Here is a 24,962-nt window from a genome sequence, read left to right as displayed (position 1 = left end):
GAGTGAAAAGGGGAGATGCCTCTATTATACAGCTTAAACAGAATGAAATAAAATAAATGAATGAATACAGGTTTGATTGAGTAAGGAGGAATTGAATAACCTCTTTACTTTCTGCTATTGAGTCTCACTTTCTTTAAGATGATCACCTGTAACTGTCTTGTGTTCTGGTCAGTTTTGGAACTACAGTATGTTTTTATTTTTTTGTTTGTTAGATTGTTTGTTCCATTTAGTTTTTCTAGGCAAATGAAAAATATTAAAACTTGAGTTAAAAAAAAAATGTAATCGTATAGTTGGCAAGAACAAAAAAAGAAGAATAACCTTTAGGTTTCTTTCAGAGAAATCTCAAACAGTTATACATCAGTCTGTATCTGTTTCCTGAATATTCTCCAAAATGTCCTTCTAAATCTTTCACCCATCATTTTAAAATTTAAAGCGCCACCTTGTGGAATGTCAAACTAAATAATTATTACTGTAAAGCCAATATTTCAGTGTTAGGTAAATTTGTATTACTGTAATGGGAAAGGCATTATAATATGTCAGGATTACAGTGTAATTTAATTAGTCAAATACCAATATTATTAATGAATAATTATCTGTATTTAAATAAATGGAAGGCGTGAATCCGTACACTAGCCCTCGCACCCAGCTTGTATCACAATATGCACATTCACCAGTAATCACAGACAACTGCTCCTTAAATCATAAAATTATTTATTGAATAAAGCAACATCAACTGCAATCAATGAAACTCAATCATACAAATAACTATTGTAAACTAAACTACAGCAAACCAAATATACAAAGTGGTAAATGTGTGTGTGTGTGTGTGTGTGTGTGTGTGTGTGTGTGTGTGTGTGTGTGACAGAGAAAGTTAACAAGACAGATGGGACAGAGGTATCCTCTAATGTAAGAAGGCCACATGAGAGAGAATAAACAATGGGAGGGAATAGGTACTCAAATTGGGCTTGAGTCTTTCAAACACATGGCTGGTCCCAACCATCTTTTTCCTTTCCATATCAAAATAGCCGCTAAACCGCACAACACACCCAGGACGAGCACAGGAGGCCCCAGAACCAAAGCCATTGTTGTGTTAGCTCCCACTGCTATAACCACTCCAACTACCACCAACATAATAGCAACTGCAGAGGCTACACGTATTCGCTTTACTTTAACATTTTTCTCCTTCTTTCTCTCTTTCTCCTGCTTCTCCCTCTCGGCCTCCCACTGTTTCCTCTCTTCCTGTTTCTTCTCCTCCTCCACCTGTTTCCTGCGCTCCTCCCTCTCTCGCAGCTTCTGCTGGGCCTTCTCATACATCTCATTAGTATAGTTCGTCCCCCCATTCTTCTGTACCATTTCCTTGATCATGGTGATCAGCTCTTTGACCTGCACTTGGTTGTCTGCGACCTTGTTGTTGAAAGCGTGGTATCTGCCTCCAAAACTGTCTTGGATTTTTCGCAGCTCCTTGCACTCCTTCAGAGCATCTTCAGCTTTGGCCTGATCTTTAAATGTAAACAGCATGATGGTGTACATGGAGGCATCCTCTCCAAAGTTATCTTGGATCCACTTCACAGCGTTTCGTTCCTCCTCAGTGAACCGCACTCCAAGCCTGATCACCAGCAGGAAGGCGTGAGGGCCGGGCACGGACATCTCGACACATTCCTCTATCCTAGTCTTTAGTTCTTTCTCTGTGATGTCTGTGTCAAAAAGTCCAGGAGTGTCGATCACCTGGACCGCAGTCCCGTCCACTTCCCCGCTCTGTGTCGCACAGTTTTTGGTCACAGAGACAGGGCTGGGGTCTTCTTTGAATGCAGCTCTCCCAAGGATGGTATTTCCTGTTGCACTCTTCCCTGATCCCGTCTTCCCCACCAAGACGATCCTCAAACCACCGGGCAAGTTCCAAGCTGTAACAGCAGAAGCAAAAAACAATCTGGTTGAGTACAAGGAAAGAAAACCCTCTATTTTTGGCCATGTTTGACTGCACTGAGTGAGATTTATTAGCTCCACCTAGCAGGAGCGTTTCCAGACTCTTTTTTTGATTGGGGTCATCCATAAGACAATGATTTATGCTGGGCAGGCAATAAGTACATGCAATTACACACAAGAATGAATACCATTTGTCTACCCTGTCTACACTTATCACATTTACTTTAACTACTAACAGTCAATGTGTTATAAACATGTTAAATATTATAATTGGAATGAAAATACTGACATGCTCTTTGTCTCACACATACGTCATAAACAGAAAATAAGTTGATTTGAATTATTTTAGTTTATAATTCTGAGGCTGGTAAGAGTTCCCATTGCAGCTTTGTCCTTAAAGGCTGATTTAGCTGTAACTAAACCTCAGCTGAGAGGCAATCAAGAGATAATCAATGTATTGTTGTAAAAGTTTATGAGCTTATATGAGCAGAGTCATTACAATCATAAAGATTTCTGCTCTGAAGTGTGAGTTTCATTTTGAAATATGTTTTTATAAGTCTGTGTGTTCTTCTCAGGACAGTGAAGCTTCTTACTGAATCTGTGAGGTTTGAAGTTTTGTTTCTGTCCTGCGTTTGTATTTCAGATGGCTGAGTTGTGTGCTGTTTTGCAATAAAAGCAAGTCAATGCCATTTAAAATAGCGACTTTTATCGTGAAAAGGTTTTCAGAAATAGAATGTGTTCTTTGTTCATCAAATAAACACACCTTTAAAGGAGCTACCATTAGCTGTGATGTTTGGTTAACACTGTATAGATATAGTATTTACAGCTGCTATTTACAGTCACTACCACAACCCGCTCTTTGACTTAAGACAGTGATATATCAGTTCAAATACACCTTCAGCAGGTAGACCCGCTGAAATGAAGCAGCTTATTCATGCTGTGCTACTCTCAAGTGAGACAGAGCCTGGTCATTTCAGCAGAGAGCCTATCATTCTAATTACTGACACTCGCTCTGACACCAGGAGGAGGCGGAGTCCTGTGGTTAGTGAGCCTGCAAAACCACCAAGCTCTTTTGATAGAATCAGAATGGAATAAGCAGGAGATGGAATTCAATTTACGCTCATCGTGGCTCAAGGTTGAGCAAATTCACCCACACTAAAAAATACATCCATATTTGTTGGGTGACTGGAGCTAATTACCAACCCTGGCTGTCTTACTTTTCTGTACTGTTGTCGAGCCATGTTTACATCATTACTGCGTTGTGTATAAAACTGTTTTAGTCAAGGACTAGAGAAAAGAAGAATAATATACTCACTACTTATTTGGATGTCACATAAGTGTGTTTAGATCACAGTCATTCTTTGTCAATTTATGTGCAATGGGAAGCTAAAAGTTAACAAAAGTGTGCTAACATTAGCCTGCTAACACAACAATGCAGGCCACAGGTGATTGCAGCTCGAGCAAAGGACAATTTTGTCCTCGGCTTGAGCTTCATGGGCAACAGCGCTCGTGCATGTACAGTAAGTGAAGGCCGTGGCTTTTGAGGGAGCACAGAGAGGAGGGGGTGGGGTTAGACGGAGCACTTAGGGAATGCTACTTTCATAATCATGCAAATTTTAGAAAATTACCAATCCTGCCTCTAAGCAAGAGCTGTTTTGGTGAGAGGGGCAGAGAACACACCTTCCTTGCGGTAAAGGAAGTGAGGGTGCAGTCCATTTACCTCACATGGCAAAACCTATGGACAAAACCAGTGCAACAAGGCATATAAGTAATTTAATCTCAGTTATCTTATTTTCATGATCATGGGAAGCCAAAAATCGTAACTCACATTGAAACCTATAAAGAAAAGAATTCTGAGAGGTTTCATGAAAGAAACAATGAATGAGCATACCTTCAGAGTTATTCAGACCACACCCATCAGAGCGAGGCAGAGTTTTCTGATTTTTCTCCTGCAGTGGTATTGCTGTGATTTGAAGGGACACCAATGAGACACAAAAAAAAACAGACTCTTAGTCACTGACATCATTATCAAGGTCTATATTTTTTCAGTTCCCCCCTCGGCTCTTTTCAGTGTCATGTTAAGTGTTACATCCTACATTAATAAAAGGATCAAAGCTTTATTTTGAACAATAAGGACATCCATTTTCTTACCTTCAGCCATTTCTTCGGATTCACCTTTTCCAGCTCCCACGAGGCCAAATAAGTTGTTCCAGGCCTGAGTAGTGATATTAGAGCAGCTCCGGGCTTGACGTGAGACATTAGTGTTGTAGGAAACTTCCAGAGGCCTGGCATAAGCGCAAGGGCGCCTCCTATCTCTTTGTAATCTTGTTCTTTTTATTGGGGAAATTGTTTTACAACATGTTGACGAGGCAAAGCAGACATTTTACTGTATGTTGAAATTTAACTTGTTGTTTGATAACGGAATGCACTGACCTAAGACACACTGAAACCCTCATTAAGTCTCGTTTGTGCACACCAATTAGTATTAATCATTAATCTGTAGTGTATAGTTACTTTTCAAAATCAATGACGGCAGTACAATGACATACATTGAAATAAGTCTGTACTCACTTTACGTGAAATAACTGACAACAACATAAGATTAAGATCGCAGCGACATTAAACTAAGGTCTGCACAGTAGTTTCCTGGGAGAAAGAATGTTACGTGAAGCACACACACACACACACACACACACACACACACACACACACAGGCTGATGACCATTCAACTGCAGTCAAGGGAGCCCTCGCTTACAAACTCTGGTAAGGCCAGCCGTCTTTACAGGGATCAAAGGTAAAGGTGCTTGGAGTGCCCACAAAGAATGAATGGAAAGTTTATAACAAGAAAAGGGAGCTCAAAAGTTGATATATCAAGGAATAATCTTTGACCTACATGCATCTGTTTTTACTTTCATTTGCACTAAAGCTTGTGAAATTGGTCGACTCTCACTTGTGCTTCCTACATGGACAGATTGAAATTGAACTGACTTGATGTTATACTGTGGCAATTTAGTGACAAAACTGTTCACCCCACAATCCTCCGCACGAAGCCTACATTCTGGGAATACCACCCTCCTCTCTCCCCTCAGGACTAAACTCCACACCATGGGAGACCGGGACTTCTGGTCCAATGCTCCCAGTCTGTGGAGTGCTCTCCCTGACCACCTGAGGGCACCACAGTCTTTAAAAGAGCCCTAAAAACCCACCTCTGTAACAGAGCCTTTTCCGAGTGTTTATAGTTTCCTTAGCTGCCTTCCTTTTTTTTATTCCCATAGTTTTTCAGTGATGTAATTGTTTTTATTTTCAGATCTTTAGCACTTTGAGATTTTTTCCAAAAATGTGATATGCTGATAAAATGTATTATTATTATTAGTGTTTCTGTTATTTCTTTAAGCAGTGTTTTTCCACAAGAAACCTACAAGTTCACAAGCTCAACAGATAGCCGTTCTTCAGTCATCTGTTAATCATCAGAGTCACCTGACATTTTGTGGATTTTATTTTTTGCAAATTCTGTATTTAATACAACATTTGAATGTATGGTGTGTAGGCCGATCCAGTGTGACCAGTGGTGGTAGGTTGGGGGGAAGCACAAAATGGTTCTTCCGACCACCTTTGAAAGTACATTTCATAAGTTGTGAAACGGAGATTCACATAATTAAAATCACACAATGTGTTTTACGTGAGATGCTGCTCTCTAAAAGGGGTCTGACCTTTGGCATGAGTTACATGGAATTAAGTCATGGAGCCAGCTCTGAGTCAAACTATATGAAATAACATCTTAATAAACTCACCAGGCATATTGAAAACACCTTGGCCTGGAGGTTGACCTGCATAAATGTGTTAAATGTTTGGTACGTGATGTAATAGGTCAACTAGAAAAAGGCCCAACAGTAGCTAGTTAAAAGGGGGTGTATCACCACCTACTGTGATGGGGTTGGACATTCTTCCTTTGATAAATCGATTCTCCCCAGTGCTCATATGCTGGGACAAGAACAGTAGACCAGTGTAATGCTCTAATGGAGCTAACGTTTGACTAAACTGTCCGTGTAAATGTACTGATAGAGAGCTAAAAATAGTTCATTTATTCTTATAATTAAGATTACAACATTTCAACATTACATAAACATGCACACAATCTTTTTAAAACTGTATGCTCTTTTAGAGGTGATTTATTCTGAAATACTACTTTTACTAAAGAGGTGCCACTCAGCTTTAAAAATCAGAATTAGTTATGGAAAAAAAATCTTAAATCTTGTTACACATTTGTTCCCATTTAAATGCTGTCTGGATTAAAAACAGATGCAGAGAGACGTTTAGTCCCTGGCAGCCATCAGATGGCTCCCTCCTCTTCTTTCCCGTATGTGCACTCTTATTGGTTTAAGTATCGTTTCTAGAGAAACAAAACTAAAAGCAGTTTGTGGTGCCATAACAGAATCTCTGGACCAGAGAGATTGCATCAGACAGCTGAATAAACTGTAGCCTTAAAAAAAGTACATTTGACACAAAATGCTTACTGATAAACTGTAAAACCTGATCAGTTAGTGAAAGAATATATAGAACTTATTTAAGTTAGGACAACATATTCTTTTATTAAAACACCTCAATAAAAAAGGGAACCAGTTCCATTCAGGGTGTTAAAAATGAAAGATTTTTATTACTCATAGTATGTTTGAAACTTATTTTAAATATTTTTAATAAGATGAACTTTACTTGTGTCTCGGCTCAAAAGTCCCAAAAAGTAAAACAAAATATCTTGTGCGGACAAAATAATAACTTGTGGGAACAGGATAACTGTTAATATTTAAGTTGTGCACAAACATTTTTTTTTTCCTAAACTTCTTTGGAACATTAGGGGCTCTGTAGTTCCTGTGTCTCATTTAGTGGAAATGATTTGCCTTTAACCCTTGAGTTGCATTACTATAGAATACTTGAACTATTTAAAAAACACTTCATTCATTTATTAATTCATATTTTACTCATTTTTCTCATTTCAGTGTATGAGTCCACACAGTAACACAACACACACCATACAATATTTTCTCATAATAATACACTGTCCATGAACAGACAGGAGCAGGAAGAAGAAAATGTAAAATACCGACCACTTTTCTTAACAACACAAGTCACCCCGTTGTTGCCTTTTTATTTCACAAATCATATCAAATTAACAATTCCTACTGAAACAGTCAAATACAATCATCTCAAAGTTAGAGTTACTCAATACATTCAGAATGCCCTTCCGTTTTTCTTTATACAATGTTTTAAATGGAATAATATTTAAGCAGCATTTTAAGTTCATCATTCACTCACTGATGGCAGAGGCTGCTATATAAAGAGACCATCAGAAGTAACTCATCCCATTCATACACTTTCAGAAGCCGCCGCCAATGAAGTGGTGGGAGCAACTTGTGGTTGAGTGTCTTGCCCAAGGACACATCGGTCATGTGGCTGCAGGAGCTGGGGATGGATCCCCTGACCTTCCGGTTGAGAGACGACCGACTATACTAACTGAGCTACAGCCGCACTCAGTGTTGCTTTTGAACAGAGGAAATGTCAACATTTAAAGGATGTGATAACCTCCAAGGTTTTCTCCGTCATCTTTAAATAACTATAGTCATCATTGAATAATTTTTCTAGTACCTTTAATGACCTGCTAAAAAATCTGAATGCTCTTCTCTTGTCACAGCTATTCTTTCTAAAACATACAAGTCATCCAAGTACACAAACCTGCTGAGCACAACCAGAGATCAGGGGGACAGCCTGTGAGGGGAATGCACATTTTCAGAAGTAAACCAAAGACAATAAGAGGAAATAGGAAGCCCCCTATGCTCAGGCCAGACTTCCAAAAGTTTCCCACAACACTAATGTCTCACGTCAAGCCCGGAGCTGCTCTAATATCACTACTCAGGCCTGGAACTACTTATTTGGCCTCGTGGGAGCTGGAAAAGGTGAATCCGAAGAAATGGCTGAAGGTAAAAAATGGATGTCCTTATTGTTCAAAATAAAGCTTTGATCCTTTTATTAATGTAGGATGTAACACTTAACGTGACACTGAAAAGAGCCGAGGGGGAAACTGAAAAAAATATAGACCTTGATAATGATGTCAGTGACTAAGAGTCTGTTTTTTTTTGTGTCTCATTGGTGTCCCTTCAAATCACAGCAATACCACTGCGAGAGAAAAAGCAGAAAACTCTGCCTCGCTCTGATGGGTGTGGTCTGAATAACTTTGAAGGTATGCTCATTCATTGTTTCTTTCATGAAAACTCTCAGAATACTTTCACACACATTTATCTGTATGCCACTTATAAATAGAAGATTTGATAAAGCATTCAAATATCAGCTCAGTCATAAAAACATGGTTAATTTATGCTTGTAGATTTACTAGTTTTGGGTTGCTTGTGGTATTTTTCTTCTCTAGTATCACAGTTCAATATTTTTAGCTGCTCTATTCTGATGAATGGTGTTTTATATAAATGCTGTGGGTTGTTTCAATGTCACAGAGTCATTATTCAAATGGTTTTTCATTCATAATAAAACAAGAGTCTATTGATGTCAATGTAGGTACATGTATGGCTACACACAGTTAGAAAACAGATTTTAAACTCAGTTGTCCTGCAAATTGGTTACCAAGTTATCCTGCGCAATTCAATACATCTGAAGTCATTTTAACATTCAAAATTTACAACCACACAACCCTGTGTGTTTCGTTGACATCCAGCAGAACTTTTTTCTCCCTCACAAAACTAAAAAGCTAATCTGTAGCATATTCTAATTGTGCAGAAATGCTGCTCGACCATCTAAATTCAAATAGTTTGCCGTCAAATGCCACAATGTTTCTGGGTTTGCCCCCACATTGTGTTGTTCATTTCTCTGCATGTAAGAGTAGTCCGGCTGGCCCCGCCCGCCTAGTCCCATGTGGCCATAACCAACATTTTTGTTGGATGATGTCACATATATAATGTTTGTTTGGCTGAAGATAAGCTGAACAAATGTAACCTTCTTTATTTAATTATTTAAAACTAAAGAATTATTTACAAACCCAATTCCCAAATAGTTGGGACGTTGTGTCAAATGTAATTAAGAACATAATGTGATGATTTCCAAAACATTTAATCCAAATATTAAATTGAGATTAAAACTAAGACAAAATACAAATAAGAAATAAAACCAAAATAAATTAAAAAAAATGTCTTGATGAAATGTCTTGAAAATGATAGATTGTTTCCCTTATATAATGCTTTTTTGTTGCCAAAGGGGATTGTTTTAGTTGCAGTACTACTGTTGACCTACTGGGGGAAAGCATTTTATCCTGCACATTCCTAAAGATTACATATTATATACTCATTTTCAACAATTTTATGTAAGTCTAAGAGCTCCCCAAAATCTGATTTAAATCCATTCTGATCCTGTTTTTGATCATGCCTATAAACCTCTTTATTTCAGCCCTGCTCAGAACAGGCTGCTTCTGTGTCTGTTGCTTTAAATGTAAATGAGCTATGTTTGACCACGCCCCTGTAGAAGGGCTTGGGTGGCTCCGACTTTTCTCGCTCCATGCCCAATTGTTTACGGTGAGAAGGCAGACTCAGAGGGCAGAACAAACACCTAGCTGTGGGAGTGTCACCCATCTGGGGGAGGGGTTACTGCCCTTTGTGATGTCATGAAGGGAAAAGTGTATTTTGCATAATATATGACTTTTAAAACTCCTGCGGGGACTTTTTAACTGGTTGTGAAACAGACTGAAATACAAAGTGATCCCTCTTAATAAAAAATTAAAGCGAAAAAGACCATCTATAGCTATTTTCATGCCTCTAACTGCTGCTGTGGGGTAGGTGTGTTACAGCACATTGGAGAAATAGCCTTTCTTTACATTTTCTACAGCCAAGATTATCAATGAGCAGTACAAATAACTGTAAAACACAAAGAGGATGAGATTTGTTAAAAAGCCACACTTAAAATAATTGTAAAGGACAAGATCAGCAAAGAGGCAAGAGCTACTGCTTTGTCCATAGGGGGCGCTAAAATTGCTTCAAACAAAAAGTTTCCCACAGGAGCTTTAATATATATTTATTTGCTAGCTTACAGCAAGTCTCCACACTTTTCTGCATAAAACTGTTTATCACCAAATACATGTAGATTATCGAGCACCTGAAAAATACATTTTCAAATGCATGTCAGCAGTAATAGAGACTGAGATGGATGGATGGATAGATAGAGGGAGAGATAAATGGAGTCCGTGCACTCAACTAGATTATTTTTTGCTTCTGCTGTTACAGCTCTGTACTTGTCCAGTGGTTTGAGGATCGTCTTGGTGGGGAAGACGGGATCAGGGAAGAGTGCAACAGGAAATACCATCCTTGGGAGAGCTGCATTCAAAGAAGACCCCAGCTCCATCTCTGTGACCAAAAACTGTGCGACACAGAGCGGGGAAGTGGACGGGACTGCGGTCCAGGTGATCGACACTCCTGGACTTTTTGACACAGACATCACAGAGAAAGAACTAAAGACTAGGATAGAGGAATGTGTCGAGATGTCCGTGCCCGGCCCTCACGCCTTCCTGCTGGTGATCAGGCTCGGAGTGCGGTTCACTGAGGAGGAGCGAAACGCTGTGAAGTGGATCCAAGATAACTTTGGAGAGGATGCCTCCATGTACACCATCATGCTGTTTACATGTAAAGATCAGGCTAAAGCTGACAATGCTCTGAAGGAGTGCAAGGAGCTGCGGAGACTCTCCATCACGTTTGGACGCAGATACCACGCTTTCAACAACAACGACCCAGACGACCAAGTGCAGGTCAAAGAGCTGATCACCATGATCAAGGAAATGGTACAGGATAATGGGGGCAAACACTACACTAATGAGATGTATGAGAAGGCCCAGCGGAAGCTGCGAGAGGAAGTGGAGCGCAGGAAACAGGAGGAGGAGGAGAAGAAACAGGAAGAGAAAAAAATCTGGGCTGCAGAGAGGGAGAAGCAGGAGGAAGAGAGAGAGAAGGAGAAAAAAGGGAAAAGAAAGAATATACGTGCGGCGTTTGCGGCAGCTGTTGTGTTAGTGGTAGCTGGGGTGGTTATAGCAGTGGGAGCTAACACGACAGTGGCTTTGGCTCTGGGAGCTCCTGTGCTCGTCCTGGGTGTGTTGTGCGGTATAGCTGCTATTTTGATATGGAAAGGAATAAGATGCAAGGCCAAAAAAGGAGTTCCAGTATAACAAGGTCACGAGGACATGTTGACCCATCGGACATACTTTTTTAAAATTTACTGTTTAGAGCATACCTGTGAATAATGTTTGGCCTTTTCTGCGTCATGCTCTTTGACTCACCACTGCAATAAGAGAGAAATGTGAATTTGATGCTGACAGTAAACCAACAGTATGAAATGCAACATGTGTTTTCTATTTGTTTGTTTTCTTCTCACATTTATATCACAATAGAAACCGCTCCATTCTAAATAAACGATCCTAAAACATATATCACATACATTGCTGATGAATGTCTCACAGTTTGGAGGCATTTTGGTAACACTTTATGTTCTCACATCTGATGTGATAGTTGGTCAAAAACACATTTTTGATGCAGGTTAATATCTGCTCTTCATTTGAACTATGGTGTGCTGTTTCCCCTCGTTTTATTATTAGAAGCATTACAAGCTCCCTTCCTTAAAGGAAGTTTGAGACAATGGTAAACATCTGCTGGCCCATTCCATTTAAATGAGGAAACACTCTAAAGAGACCCTTCACTGAGCCCACAACATCACAGCCAGCTACAATGAAAGTGACCAAAAGAGGCTTTATAGTGACCAGTTGGTGTCAGACACACACTGATCAGAAAGTAAGGGTTAACTTTTTCAATGCAAAAATTATGCTGAGTCTATTTTTGGATCTGGCTTCAAATAGTTGATTTAGTAAAGAAGTTAAAACTCAAAGTAACTGATACTCTAGTAAAGACATGATTATATGAATAAAACACTTTTGAGGATGACACAACAGATGTTTAGGAATCTTTATGTAATCATTTTGCATGTCCTGAAGATTAAGGGCCCTATCGTACTCCCAGTCTTGGCACTCGGTGCAGATTTCTATTTTCCTCTTTTCCACCTGAAGCTGCAGCTCTCATGTTGTTTAAATAAATGAACTTGTGCCCACTGGTGCCAAGGAGTGTGTTTTTCAATAAAATGAGGTGTGGTGAAGACACATGCAAATGTGGCATGTTCCCATCTTGAGGACGCAGACAATCAGTGCAATAAGTGAAGTAAATATAAAGAGTTAATATATATTTACAGCTTACCTTTATTTGGTGGTAAGTCCACAGAACATTTGTTAACATAGATCTTGTCCACCATGTCGGCCTGTCTGGAGATTTTAATATTGAATAGATAAACTATTGGGCCTCATGTGGACAAGTTCTCTCCTGCTTTTTGATGCTTGGGCAAACTATAACTATAACTGAAGTCTGCCTTGTAAATATCAACGTGCAAGCCTGCAGGCGCACCAAGCTCTGAAAAGGAATGAGAGCTGACACTGATTGGTTTGATTCATGTTTGTAACTGTCCTCCCTACGTGTGTGAGTTTGCAGGTTCGACAGTCAGCCAAACTCGATTCAAATGATGAGTGAGTCAGGTTCTCAGTTGATCTTGTGTCCTTGTTCTTTGTCCTTAAATTAAACTCAAACTTTCAATCTTTGTACAAGTCATATTGTGTATTTTCATTTCCATGAGTAAAGAATTTAAACACCTTTAATGAAATTCACACCTTATTCTCAAAGTGTCAACTCAATTTGAAATGAAGCGACAGTGAACACTATTAAAGCACTTCAATGTTCAAGTTGACCGCACTTTGAATAAATATATCCACAAGTCTGTCGGTCTGATGACAAACAACGTGTTATAAAACAGCTGGGTATGAGAGTATGAGTCAGAGATAGGAGGGGAATTTATTAGAAGTACTTCACTGGCAGACCTTGTGGTCAGTGTTGCAAAGTCCCCTTATCATAAGTGACTTTGGACTTGTTTTTCTCTGAAGTTGCGCACAAATATTCTCAGTGGTGGGTTGCGTTTTATTTTTTCAGTTTACTTTATTTGTACCCGTAGATAAATGTGGTTGCAGGGAGAGTCACTTAATAAAACACAGACAATACATAAAATACACAAAGTGCAAATACCTGATTTGTATAAGTCATATTGTGTATTTTCATTTCCATTAGTAAAACATTTAATGAAATTCACACCTTGTACTCAAAGTGTCAACTCAAGTTGAAAGTGACAGTGAATGATTTTAATGCGCTTCAATGTTCAAGTTGACTGCACTTTGAATAAATATATCTACAAGTCTGTCGGCCTGGTGACAAACAACTAATGTAAAACAGCTGGGTATGAGAGTATGAGTCAGGAGGAGACTTTATGAGAAGTATTTCACTGGCAGACATTCTTGTATTTAATGAGAATGAATAGATGGATTGTGTTCCAGTACAGCCAGTATTTACACTCTCTTTGAGATGTGTTTTCTTGATGAGGCTGTACTTCTGTTTTCTCTTTTCTGCAGCTTTCTCTTTGATTGTCTCTTTACTTACCAAGTATGCTGAAACGTGTGGTTACCACCTATGAACAGCTTGTTTCCATTCTTTAGCCATCATTAAGTCATTTCTGCAGTTACAACCACATGTACCACACGTGATTAAAAACTGTTGAAAAGTTGGATGGCAGGCTGACCTAAAATGTCCTGGAGTGCATATTTGAAACAGGGGCATGTCCAGACTTTTTAAACTTAGGTGATCCACCACGGGCACTGACTGATTCAGGGGTGGCGTTTGTTGGCACACCCATTCTTTTTTTACCCTTTCTATCCCTTCTAATAATATGTTAGAAACACAATCTGTAACATGTAGCCTACATCTTCTTGATTCTTTAAGGAATCAAAAACAAATATCAATGTGTGCAAAGTCATGATTTTAAGTACTTGCATGCAAAAATGCATGTTAACTCGTTGTTAGCTGGGGGTTTGTTTCTGTATAAAATGGACAATGATGAAATCGTGAAAAAAACTGTGGATTATGTTAGGATTTACTCAGCCATGGTCAGGCAACACAAAAACAGAACAAACATGGCTGACAAAGACCATCGCTGACCCATGCTGACCAAGATCTCACAATGGCTGGCAAAGTCTTCATCACAGTGTGGCTTATATTCTGCTAAAAGGTACAGCCCACATATTCCTTTCCATTTGGGTAGATCACTATAAAGCAATAAAGATGACATGACCATGATTTGTATACGTAACAGACACACACTTAGCAAACAGTTGTTTCCTGTCTAGTTCACAACATACACTTGGCTCCAATCCAAATATAACTGCTGCTATGAGGTCTCTTACACATATGTATTACAGCTTCACAAACCTAAAAGAAGAATTACTCTTAGATGGTTCACAAAATTCAAAGACATATCCACAAAATTATCAAGATGAATGAATTCATGAAAATACATACTAACATTCGTGTATGCTAGCCTGCAGAAATACATTCATTGGCAATGAAGTCCATTTCAACTTAGACAGTGTGCATGAGTTTTTCCACCTCTGAGTAGACAAATAGCTGATCATAGATTGGATGATTGGGTGGCATCTGGGATGGCAAATAAGATTTCAGGAGGGGCCCATGACACCCCTGGCCACTCATCTGGACACGCACCTCACAGCTCAACAGTCTTCTTACACTGGATGCAAGTGACTTGATTATCTCTCTCAAAAGGAGTTTTCTGACCTTTAAAAAAGTCAAACCTTCAGCATCCTTATACTTCTGTCACTCTTAATGAACTCTTATAATGTAGAATCAGATACAGGTTATTTGATTTTTACAACTCAAACAGAATTAATAAAATCATAATCAGAAATTAAACTGATAATAATCAGTGAAAATAAAAAGAACATTCAATAATCAATAAAAACAATCAACAAAAAATTATATCCAGGATGAAAAGTGTGTCTCAGAGTAGGTTAATGATACATCTTTAAAGTCTTGGAATCCTCCAAAGAGTTTGAAAAATCCCTGAAGCAGCAGCCACTAAAGTTGTCCCAAAGGACGAAGCAGCGACTTCCCCTGCAGCTGCAGCTCCAGCAGCAGCAGCAGCTCCAGCACCAGCAGCAGCTCCAAACACACCTGCACCTATCAGAGGCGCATACTTTACACAGGTGTTCCACCTCTCAGCTGACTTGATCTTTCTCTGGGCCTCTTCATAAATGCTGCTGGTGTAATGCCCACCATTTAACTGCACTATCTCGTCTATCTTCTCAAACAGATCATTCACCTGAGTGCGATTGTTCATGCTCTTGTTGTCAAACACAATGTACCTGGCGTTACACGTTCTGATGAGCTCCTTGAGATCAGCGCTTTCCTCCAAAAAAGTCTCAATGGACTTCTGCCCGAGCTGGTCTCCCCTGGTGAAAAGTACAAGTGTGTACTTAGAGGCTTCTGCACCAAAGTTGTCCTTGATCCATTTAACCACGTTCTTCTCTTCTTGTGTAAACCGAACATCCAGTCTGATCACAAGCAGGAACACATGGGGTCCTGGGACAGAGAGGAGGATACATTTCTCGATTTCTTCTTTCAACTGGACTTCTGCTATCGACGTGTCAAAGATCCCAGGCGTGTCAATGAGCCTCACTCTTCTGTCTTTGTAGTGGAAGAATACTTTTCTACAAGTCTTTGTCACAGAAGATGCTGAACATTCTGCCTTAAAGACCTCCCTTCCCAGGATGGTGTTCCCAGTTGAACTCTTTCCTGAGCCAGTCTTCCCCAGCAGAACAATCCTGAGGTCTTCTTGAATATCTGGAGAGCCGCATACTGAGAAGAAACAGCAGTGAAACTATATGAATAATAGAGATGTAATCCATCTCATATAAAAGGGCATGAAAAGTGATCACATAAACCTTCATATAAATAAAGACACTCACCTTTAGTCGAGCTTGAAGCCATTCTGTTGTACAGAGAGAACTACCGGACCTTGATCCTCAAAATCTGTCAGTGTGTGTCTAAACCTTTTCTTTATTGTCTCATTACTCTCCTCCCCCTCTCTCTGACTTCCCCTTTTCTCTCTGTCTCTCTCTCTCTCTGCCTCACTCTCTCTCAGTGTTTCCAGAAAAGTGAAACTTAACTTGTTGGAGACAAAAACTAAACTCCTCATCATCGTGGCCGTTTTGTAGACAAAAGCCACTGATAAAGAAAACGGTATCAGTTGACCCTCTTATGATGTCAAGGTAAAACATTCTTTCATTGTCATGATGAACACAGTGCTGTGCAGTGAAGTGATATTATTATCCCTCCATGTTGCAGACAAATAAATTGAATAAAGTTAAAAAGAGCAAAATGTCTAAAACGACAACTAATGATGGGGTAAGAAAAAGTAAGCAATAAACAAACATTCCTTTATTTTATTTTAATTATAATTTGAATCCAATCTAGAAACTCTACTTGGCTCAAAACCTCAGTGTTGGGGTGCCGGTAGTGTAGCCGGTAGCGTAGCGTATCTTTTAAAAAAGACACCCTCAATGTTTCCCTCCTCATTCTACATGCTTCTTCATGTCTGTTTTATGGCGTCTGAACCCAGTGAGCTTCAACCACGATTTCAATGTTGATCTATGGTTGAAAACAGTGAAATCAGATTCGACTGTCCAACGACTCCTTTCATCTGTTATTCAACCAGATAAAGCAACAGCTAATGAATCAATGTGTCTGAAAAGACAATTCTGTTATAATTTTGATACATTTTTCAGTTTGAGGTAAAAAGGAGGACAGAGGTGATTATTATGGTGGCATCTATAAAATGAATGCCTTTTTATCTTTTAATGATTTACACAAGGTGTATTTATTTGTATGTTTCATCTTGATATATCTCTATCATATCTTAAAGTCTTGTAACTTTAAGTCTTCTTACACTGGATGGAAGTGACTTGATTATCTCTCTCTTTATTCTAAGCTCCAACAAGCTAACAAGCTGCCTAAAGCTAGATTCATATTTTACTTTTCCTGCAGAAACATGACACGAGAACACGCGAAACTAAACTTTTTTATTGGGAACAACTTTATTTTCTTAATAAGTAAAGAAACAAACGAGTTTACATGACTAAACTGTTAATCAATGTATGTACAGCATGTGATACTTATATGATCAAAAAGAGTTTTCTGACCTTTAAAAAAAGACAAACTTTCAGCATCCTTATACTTTTGTTACTCCTAATGAAGTCTTGTAATGCAGACTCTAGTACAGGTTATTTCATTTTTACAAATTAAACAGAATGAATAAGATCATAATCAGAAATAAAACTCATAATAATGAATAAAGAATAAAATGATATTCAGGATGAAAGTGTTTCTCAGAGTAGGTAATTCATTGTTCAAAGCAGACATGCTGGGACTCATACACAAAGCGCATACATGAAATAAGGGGAAGGAAATAAAAGTACTACCTCACAAATTTCCTGAAAGTTATAACATGACAAAACTATCTTTAAACTCTTGGAAACCTAAAAAATATTTTTAATAATCCCTGACGCAGCAGCCATTAAAGTTGGCCCAGGTGGGAGAGCAATGACTACTGCAGCTCCAATCAAGCCTGCACCTAACAGGGGCACATACTGTACACAGGTGTTCCACCACTCATCTGACTTGATCTTTCTCTGGGCCTCTTCATAAATGCTGCTGGTGTAATGCCCACCATTTAACTGCACTATCTCGTCTATCTTCTCAAACAGATCATTCACCTGAGTGCGATTGTTCATGCTCTTGTTGTCAAACACAATGTACCTGGCGTTACACATTCTGATGAGGTCCCTGAGATCAGAGCTTTCCTCCAAAAAAGTCTCAATGGACTTCTGCCCAAGCTCGTCTTCCCTGGTGAAAAGTACAAGTGTGTACTTAGAGGCTTCTGCACCAAAGTTGTCCTTGATCCATTTAACGGTGTTCTTCTCCTCTTGTGTAAACCGAACATCCAGTCTGATCACAAGCAGGAACACATGGGGTCCTGGGACAGAGAGGAGGATACATTTCTCGATTTCTTCTTTCAACTCGACTTCTGCTATCGACGTGTCAAAGATCCCAGGCGTGTCAATGACGCTCATTCTTCTGTCTTTGTAGTAGAAGAATACTTTTTTACAAGTCTTTGTCACAGAAGATGGTGATACGTCTGTGTTAAAGACCTCATTTCCCAGGATGGTGTTCCCAGTTGAACTCTTTCCTGAGCCAGTCTTCCCCAGCAGAACAATCCTGAGGTCTTCTTGAATATCTGGAGAGCCGCATACTGAGAAGAAACAGCAGTGAAACTATATGAATAATAGAGATGTAATCCATCTCACAGAAGAGGCATGAAAAGTGATCACATACACCTGCATATAAATAAAGACACTCACCTTTAGCCGAGCTTGAAGCCATTCTGCTGTATAAAGAGAACTACCTGACCTTGATCCACAAAATCTGTCAGTGTGTGTCTAAACCTTATCTTTCAGATCAGCTCTTTATTGTCTCATTACTCTCCTCCCTCTCTCTGCGTTCCCCTTTTCTCTCTCTCTCTCTCTCTCTCTCTGTCTCTCTCTCTCTCTGTCTCTGTCTCTCAAAGTTTTCCAGGAAACTGAAACTTAACTTGTTGGAAACAAATACTAAACTCATCATACCTCATTGCCGTTTTAGAGACAAAAGTCACTGATATAGTAAATTATATATCAGTGACTTACTCTCCCATTGATATGACCCCTTTAATGATGTCAAGGTAAAACGTTCTTTTATTGCCCGCTCCATTTGTGAGAAATTGTTCCCAGCCTGGAGAACAATGCACCAGTCGGTACTGGTTATAGGTCAGATGAGGTCACAGAGGGAGTACTTTAAAGAAGCATGCACTCAAGGAAAGACACTCACCTTCATTAGAGGGCAAACTCATCCTAGATAGAAAAATGACTCCTGATGTCTTATATTTCCCTCATAGTTAAGGCTCAAGGTTACATTGTGCATCACACAATAAACATCTGCCTGGTTACTTCCCTGTTACACAGAGTATACATGAGAAAATGCAACAAATAAGTCAGTAAAAATCAATGAAATCATTGAGAATAATGAACTAAAAACACAACAAACAATAATGTACTTACAGAGTATTCACATGGGGTAATTGTTACACATTTAAAACCAATAGGAATCTCTTTCAACAGAATATGGAATCATACTTAAACTTGCAGAGGAAGTTATCAACAAGGAAAATAGTACCTCAATAAGAAATGAAATGATTTCACGTCATTGGTGACAAGCTGCAGGGCAGGGTGTGCCCCATTGGTAGAAAGGATGGTAAACAAAGATGTCAACAAGTGTGGCCCTTCAGTCAGCATTACAGAAACAAGCTCAATGCCAAGTGTATTTTAACAAACGCTGCCCGCCTCAGTACTGTCTGACATCTGATATTCAGTTCATCACCCACACGCCTCTTCCTGTAATTTATAATATATCATGAGCACTCTGCACATGGGCGCCTGAAGCAAGAAGGATGTTGAGGCCAGTTCTGAGGAGGTGGTAGTCTAATGCCCCCTGCTGGATCTACAAAGCAACATCAATTTACCCATGTGCATGCTGTCAAATTCATACAACTCAAGCAGACACTATAGCCAGTAAAGTCAATACATTGATTTCACCAGTTACAATCTGAGAGTCCATTTGGTCTTCTTTTGGTGGGTTTTGTCTTTAATGTGACAGAGGGTTTGTTTCACTTGTGTAGAATATGCACCATCTCTTTGTTACGATAACACAAAACCTCAAAACTCCACAGGTACTTTTATTATAGTTCACATTCACACTTTTCTCAGTTTTTCTTCTTTGCTGGTTGGTTCTATATTCCTTTAGCCTCTGCTGCTCTCCCCTTTTGATCAGTGGTCGACTATGAACACAATCCCAGTGTCACAGCATAATTCATCCTTACCACAACACAATGCAGAAATCCAGCTGTTACACATGTCAAGCTCCAATCAGCTTTCCTCTTCTGCTCCTTTACCTCCACCTAGTGCCTCCACCTGGGAACTGCACTGCAACCCCAATTACAAAACAAAAACATGATAGCAGTGAACACTGTTGTAAACAAAGTGTCCTTGTGTTTTAATGTTTTTTTCCATAACCAGCGTGTGTGTGTGTGTGTATTTTGCATGCAGCAGCACACACTGCTGCCCTCCTACACCCCTGTGTGTGAGATCCAGAGAGACAAGCTGGTCAGTCATAACAGAAGAAAGACAAACTACTCATACCAGTCGACTGCAACCAGCAAGACATACACACAGAGGACCCTCAACAAGCCAGCTGTGGACATCTGGCTCTTTGACTATGGATTGAAAAGTAAGTTTGATAAGATTAAACTGTATTATTTTACCACACTTGTATAATAAGCAAATGATTTGCAGAGATTCCCTTCTATTTTTCCACCTGACACAGTTTTCAATTTTACACCCAGCACTCACGTTGATTAAATAGCAAATTAACTCGTGCCCGCTGGCGTCCAGGAGTGTGTTTGTCATAAAATGAGGTGTGGTTACGACACGTGCAATTGTGGCATGTTCCCATCTTGAGGATGCAGAAAACCAGTGCAATAAGTTATGTTAATATAAAGATTTCATACCGTACATGTTTACAGCCTGCCTTTATTTGATGGTGAGCCCACAGATTATTTGTTAACATAGATCTTGTCCACCATGTCGGCCTGTCTGGAGATTTTAATATTGAATTGATAAACTATTGGGCCTCATGTGGAAAAGGTCTCTCCTTCTTTTTGATGCTTGGGCAAACTATAACTTAAGTCAGCCATCGACATATTTCATACCATGTGCTTTGTGTGTTCTGTGTGTTCAGGGGCTCAATGAAAGGAGAGAAGTTATATGAACCAAAGCTCTGCATATCTAAGAAGAAAGACTGAAGTCTGCCGTGTAAATATCAACGTGCAAGCCTGCAGGCACACCGAGCTCCGAAAAGGAATGAGAGCTATCACTCTGACTGGTTTGAGTCATTTTCCTCCCAAAACATACCTATGTATAATCAAGCCACTTATTCAATGGTCCAATTATGCCTCATTTAGCGCCCAGATTGTACAAACAAAATCTTGCCGGAAACGCCCTGAATCACAAGTTTTTCCTTTATCTTTGAATTAAATGATAAGCACTAGTGTTAAAAAAGGAAACAGAATATTAAATTGACAGTTTCAAACTTTCAATCTTTTACAAGTCATATTGTGTATTTTCATTTCCATGAGTAAAGAATTTAAACACCTTTAATGAAATTCCCACCTTATTCTCAAAGTGTCAACTCAATTTGAAATGAAGCGACAGTGAACACTATTAAAGCACTTCAATGTTCAAGTTGACTGCACTTTGAATAAATATATCCACAAGTCTGTCGGCCTGATGACAAACAACGTGTTATAAAACAGCTGGGTATGAGAGTATGAGTCAGAGATAGGAGGAGACTTTATGAGAAGTATTTTACTTGCAGATATTCTTGTATTTAATAATGTTAAGATGGATTGTGTTCCAGTACAGCCAGTATTTACACTCTATGAGATGTTTTCTTGATGAGGCTGTACTTCTGTTTTCTCTTTTCTGCAGCTTTCTCTTTGATTGTCTCTTTAGTTACCAAGTATGCTGAAACATGTGTGGTCACAAGCTATAAACAGCTTGTTCCCATTCTTAAGCCATCATTAAGTCATTTTTACAGTTACAACCAGTTACACAAGTACACACACATTGAACACAGTAAGACAGCTGAACATTATGACTATATACAACCATGATGTTCCTAAAACGTTTAACCTTATACAGAGAAAAGTTCCTGCTGAGAGAGACATGTGTGATTAAAAAGTGTAGAAAAGTTCAGGGCAGGCTGACATAAACATTTTCAAGATATCTTCTGAGCTTGAAGAGGAAGAATAAGGAAGTGATTTTTCACACTTAAATGTAGCAGAAATCAAGTATATCCTCTGAAAATAACTGAGTCATGACTGTCTGCAATGAGTTTGACACCCGACTCCCACTGTCTGTGATGCTTTCTGAGTTTTCCGAGCTGTAGCTTCACTTTCTTAAAATCGTCTGTACTCACTGCTTAATTGAATGTCACGTAAGCGTTTCTAGATCACGCTCATTTTGGGTAAATTTACATGCAGTGTGAAGATACCAGCATAAACATCGCAAGCATTAGCATGCTAACACAACAATGCAGTGCAAGTTGTTATGGCTTCATGCTGGTGCTCAAGGGCGACATCTGATGGATCAAAAAATTGCATATTCTTCCTTTAAGTTCCACCTCTGATTAGAAAAATAACCAATCATAGATTTGGATTTTGGGGATGCACCTGGGCTGGCCAAACAGTTTTCAAGAGGGGCCCAGGCTGGGACTCATACACAAAGTGCATAAATGAAATAAGGGGAAGGAAATAAAAGTAAGACTTCCCAAATTTCCTGAAAGTTATAGCTTGACTTAACTATCTTTAAAGTCTTGGAAACCTAAACAATATTTTAAACAATCCCTAAAGCAGCCATTAAAGTTGACATAATGGACGGAGCAGCAACTTCCTCTGCAGCGAATAAAGCTCCAGCTGCAGGTAGAGCAGCACCAGCAGCAGCTCCTATCACACCTGCACCTAACCTGTGCGCATACTGTACACAGGTGTTCCACCTCTTATCTGACTTGATCTTTCTCTGGGCCTCTTCATAAATGCTGCTGGTGTAATGCCCACCATTTAACTGCACTATCTCGTCTATCTTCTCAAACAGATCATTCACCTGAGTGCGATTGTTCATGCTCTTGTTGTCAAACACAATGTACCTGCTGTTACACGTTCTGATGAGCTCCTTGAGATCAGAGCTTTCCTCCAAAAAAGTCTCAATGGACTTCAGCCCGAGCTGGTCTCCCCTGGTGAAAAGTACAAGTGTGTACTTAGAGGCTTCTGCACCAAAGTTGTCCTTGATCCATTTAACCACGTTCTTCTCATTTTCTGTAAACCGAACATCCAGTCTGATCACAAGCAGGAACACATGGGGTCCTGGGACAGAGAGGAGGATACATTCCTCGATTTCTTTCAACTCGACTTCTGCTATCGACGTGTCAAAGATCCCAGGGGTGTCAATGAGGCTCACTCTTCTGTCTTTGTACTGTAAGACTACTTCTCTACAAGTCTTTGAAGAAGATAGTGAGAATTCTGCCTTAAAGACCTCATTTCCCAGGATGGTGTTCCCTGTTGAACTCTTTCCTGAGCCAGTCTTCCCCAGCAGAACAATCCTGAGGTCTTCTTGAATATCTGGAGAGCCGCATACTGAGAAGAAACAGCAGTGAAACTATATGAATAATAGAGATGTAATCCATCTCATATAAAAGGGCATGAAAAGTGATCACATAAACCTTCATATAAATAAAGACACTCACCTTTAGTCGAGCTTGAAGCCATTCTGTTGTACAGAGAGAACTACCTGACCTTGATCCTCAAAATCTGTCAGTGTGTGTCTAAACCTTTTCTTTATTGTCTCATTACTCTCCTCCCCCTCTCTCTGCCTTCCCCTTTTCTCTCTGTCTCTCTCTCTCTCTGCCTCACTCTCTCTCAGTGTTTCCAGAAAAGTGAAACTTAACTTGTTGGAGACAAAAACTAAACTCCTCATCATCGTGGCCGTTTTGTAGACAAAAGCCACTGATAAAGAAAACGGTATCAGTTGACCCTCTTATGATGTCAAGGTAAAACATTCTTTTATTGTCATGATGAACACAGTGCTGTGCAGTGAAGTGATATTATTATCCCTCCATGTTGCAGACAAATAAATTGTATAAAGTTAAAAAGAGCAAAATGTCTAAAACGACAACTAATGATGGGGTAAGAAAAAGTAAGCAATAAACAAACATTCCTTTATTTTATTTTAATTATAATTTGAATCCAATCTAGAAACTCTACTTGGCTCAAAACCTCAGTGTTGGGGTGCTGGTAGTGTAGCCGGTAGCGTAGCGTATCGTTTAAAAAAGACACCCTCAATGTTTCCCTCCTCATTCTACATGCTTCTTCATGTCTGTTTTATGGCGTCTGAACCCAGTGAGCTTCAACCACGATTTCAATGTTGATCTATGGTTGAAAACAGTGAAATCAGATTCGACTGTCCAACGACTCCTTTCATCTGTTATTCAACCAGATAAAACAACAGCTAATGAATCAATGTGTCTGAAAAGACAATTCTGTTATAATTTTGATACATTTTTCAGTTTGAGGTAAAAAGGAGGACAGAGGTGATTATTATGGTGGAATCTATAAAATTAATGCCTTTTTATCTTTTAATGATTTACACAAGGTGTATTTATTTGTATGTTTCATCTTGATATATCTCTATCATATCTTAAAGTCTTGTAACTTTTCAGTAGGCCTGTACGGTTCTTTAAATAAACCTCTTTGTTTGTTGGTTGAGCACAATGACAGCTAACACTCCTTGACTAGTCCCTCCAGAGTGCACCACATGCATATAGAATAGATTCAAACCCAGGACGCTCGTCCCATGCCTCTGTTCATGGAACGAGACCTAACCGCTAATACACCTGCACCACGCCTAGTCATGTTGCAGCAGCTGATGAAGTCTTGCTCCATGCAAAGATGTAATTTCCTCACCCTTTTCTCACATACTAATGATAGTAAATGCAGCACTTTATGGGCTGTGTGCGGCTAACAAGATGGTTAAAAAACATCGTAGAGGAGGCAGATTTGCAGAAGAAGAAATAATAAAAAAACGGACATGCATGCACAGATATTTAGTGTTACTGACAGAGGGATACAAACCATTAACTAAGACAGGCAGTATCACTGGATCAGAGCATTGGCTGTTTATGAAGATGGATCAGAGTAGCAGACCAGACTAGCATTACATGGCAGTTTTTAAAGTTCGTCTCCACAGAGTTTAGAAAAAATATTCCTGTAAGTTGAAGTGCATACAGTATGGTGTTGTTTAAAACCAGACTCGCATAAGTTCGCAGCTTTGACAGTTTGTCTCAACAGAGTTTAGGAAATATGTGCC

At 39.3% G+C, this 24,962-nt stretch overlaps 2 protein-coding genes across 5 annotated transcripts; one reads left to right on the top strand and one right to left on the bottom strand.

Annotated features, from left to right (window-relative positions):
* Window positions 1-694: 694 nt before the first annotated feature.
* On the bottom strand, window positions 695-23,469 carry LOC109999195 (uncharacterized). The gene is made up of 10 exons (XM_020654161.3): window positions 23,344-23,469; window positions 22,584-23,233; window positions 18,315-18,392; window positions 17,441-18,227; window positions 14,922-15,753; window positions 10,473-10,583; window positions 10,196-10,391; window positions 4,075-4,297; window positions 3,815-3,886; window positions 695-1,901 (listed from the first exon to the last, which is right to left on the bottom strand). Exons 1-10 carry the CDS (start codon window positions 23,363-23,365, stop codon window positions 955-957), a joined length of 3,918 nt encoding a protein of 1,305 aa, XP_020509817.2. The 5' UTR covers window positions 23,366-23,469; the 3' UTR covers window positions 695-954.
* Window positions 4,615-11,388, top strand: LOC109999210 (GTPase IMAP family member 4-like). 4 transcript variants are annotated; one of them, XM_065952791.1, is made up of 4 exons: window positions 4,615-4,687; window positions 7,300-7,896; window positions 8,085-8,156; window positions 10,198-11,388. In XM_065952791.1, the coding sequence occupies exons 2-4, from the start codon at window positions 7,887-7,889 to the stop codon at window positions 11,127-11,129; spliced, it is 1,014 nt and encodes a 337-aa protein (XP_065808863.1). In that variant the 5' UTR covers window positions 4,615-4,687; window positions 7,300-7,886; the 3' UTR covers window positions 11,130-11,388. The 4 variants fall into 4 exon arrangements, with proteins under 4 accessions (XP_065808863.1, XP_065808869.1, XP_020509835.1 ...); XM_020654179.3 differs by lacking the exon at window positions 4,615-4,687 and having other exon boundaries at window positions 7,126-7,508; window positions 7,611-7,896; XM_065952789.1 differs by lacking the exon at window positions 4,615-4,687 and having other exon boundaries at window positions 7,126-7,896.
* Window positions 23,470-24,962: the final 1,493 nt, after the last annotated feature.

The sequence above is a fragment of the Labrus bergylta genome, chromosome 1, assembly GCF_963930695.1.
Source record: "Labrus bergylta chromosome 1, fLabBer1.1, whole genome shotgun sequence".
NCBI lineage: Eukaryota > Metazoa > Chordata > Actinopteri > Labriformes > Labridae > Labrus > Labrus bergylta.
The sequence above is the reverse complement of the archived record's forward strand: the minus strand, read 5'-3'. Positions and strand labels throughout refer to the sequence as shown.

Bases quoted from the DNA above. Each gene is read 5' to 3' on its own strand.
- LOC109999210 (XM_065952791.1), top strand. The intron at 8,157-10,197 runs GTATGCTCATTC...CTGCTGTTACAG, and splicing joins TGGTCTGAATAACTTTGAAG to CTCTGTACTTGTCCAGTGGT.
- LOC109999195 (XM_020654161.3), bottom strand. From the start codon at position 23,365: ATGGCTTCAAGCTCGACTAAAG. The intron at 18,393-22,583 runs GTACAGTATGCG...GATAAGGTTTAG, and splicing joins ATAAGAGGTGGAACACCTGT to ACACACACTGACAGATTTTG. The intron at 10,584-14,921 runs AAGATGTATCAT...ACATGTAAACAG, and splicing joins TGGAGGATTCCAAGACTTTA to CATGATGGTGTACATGGAGG.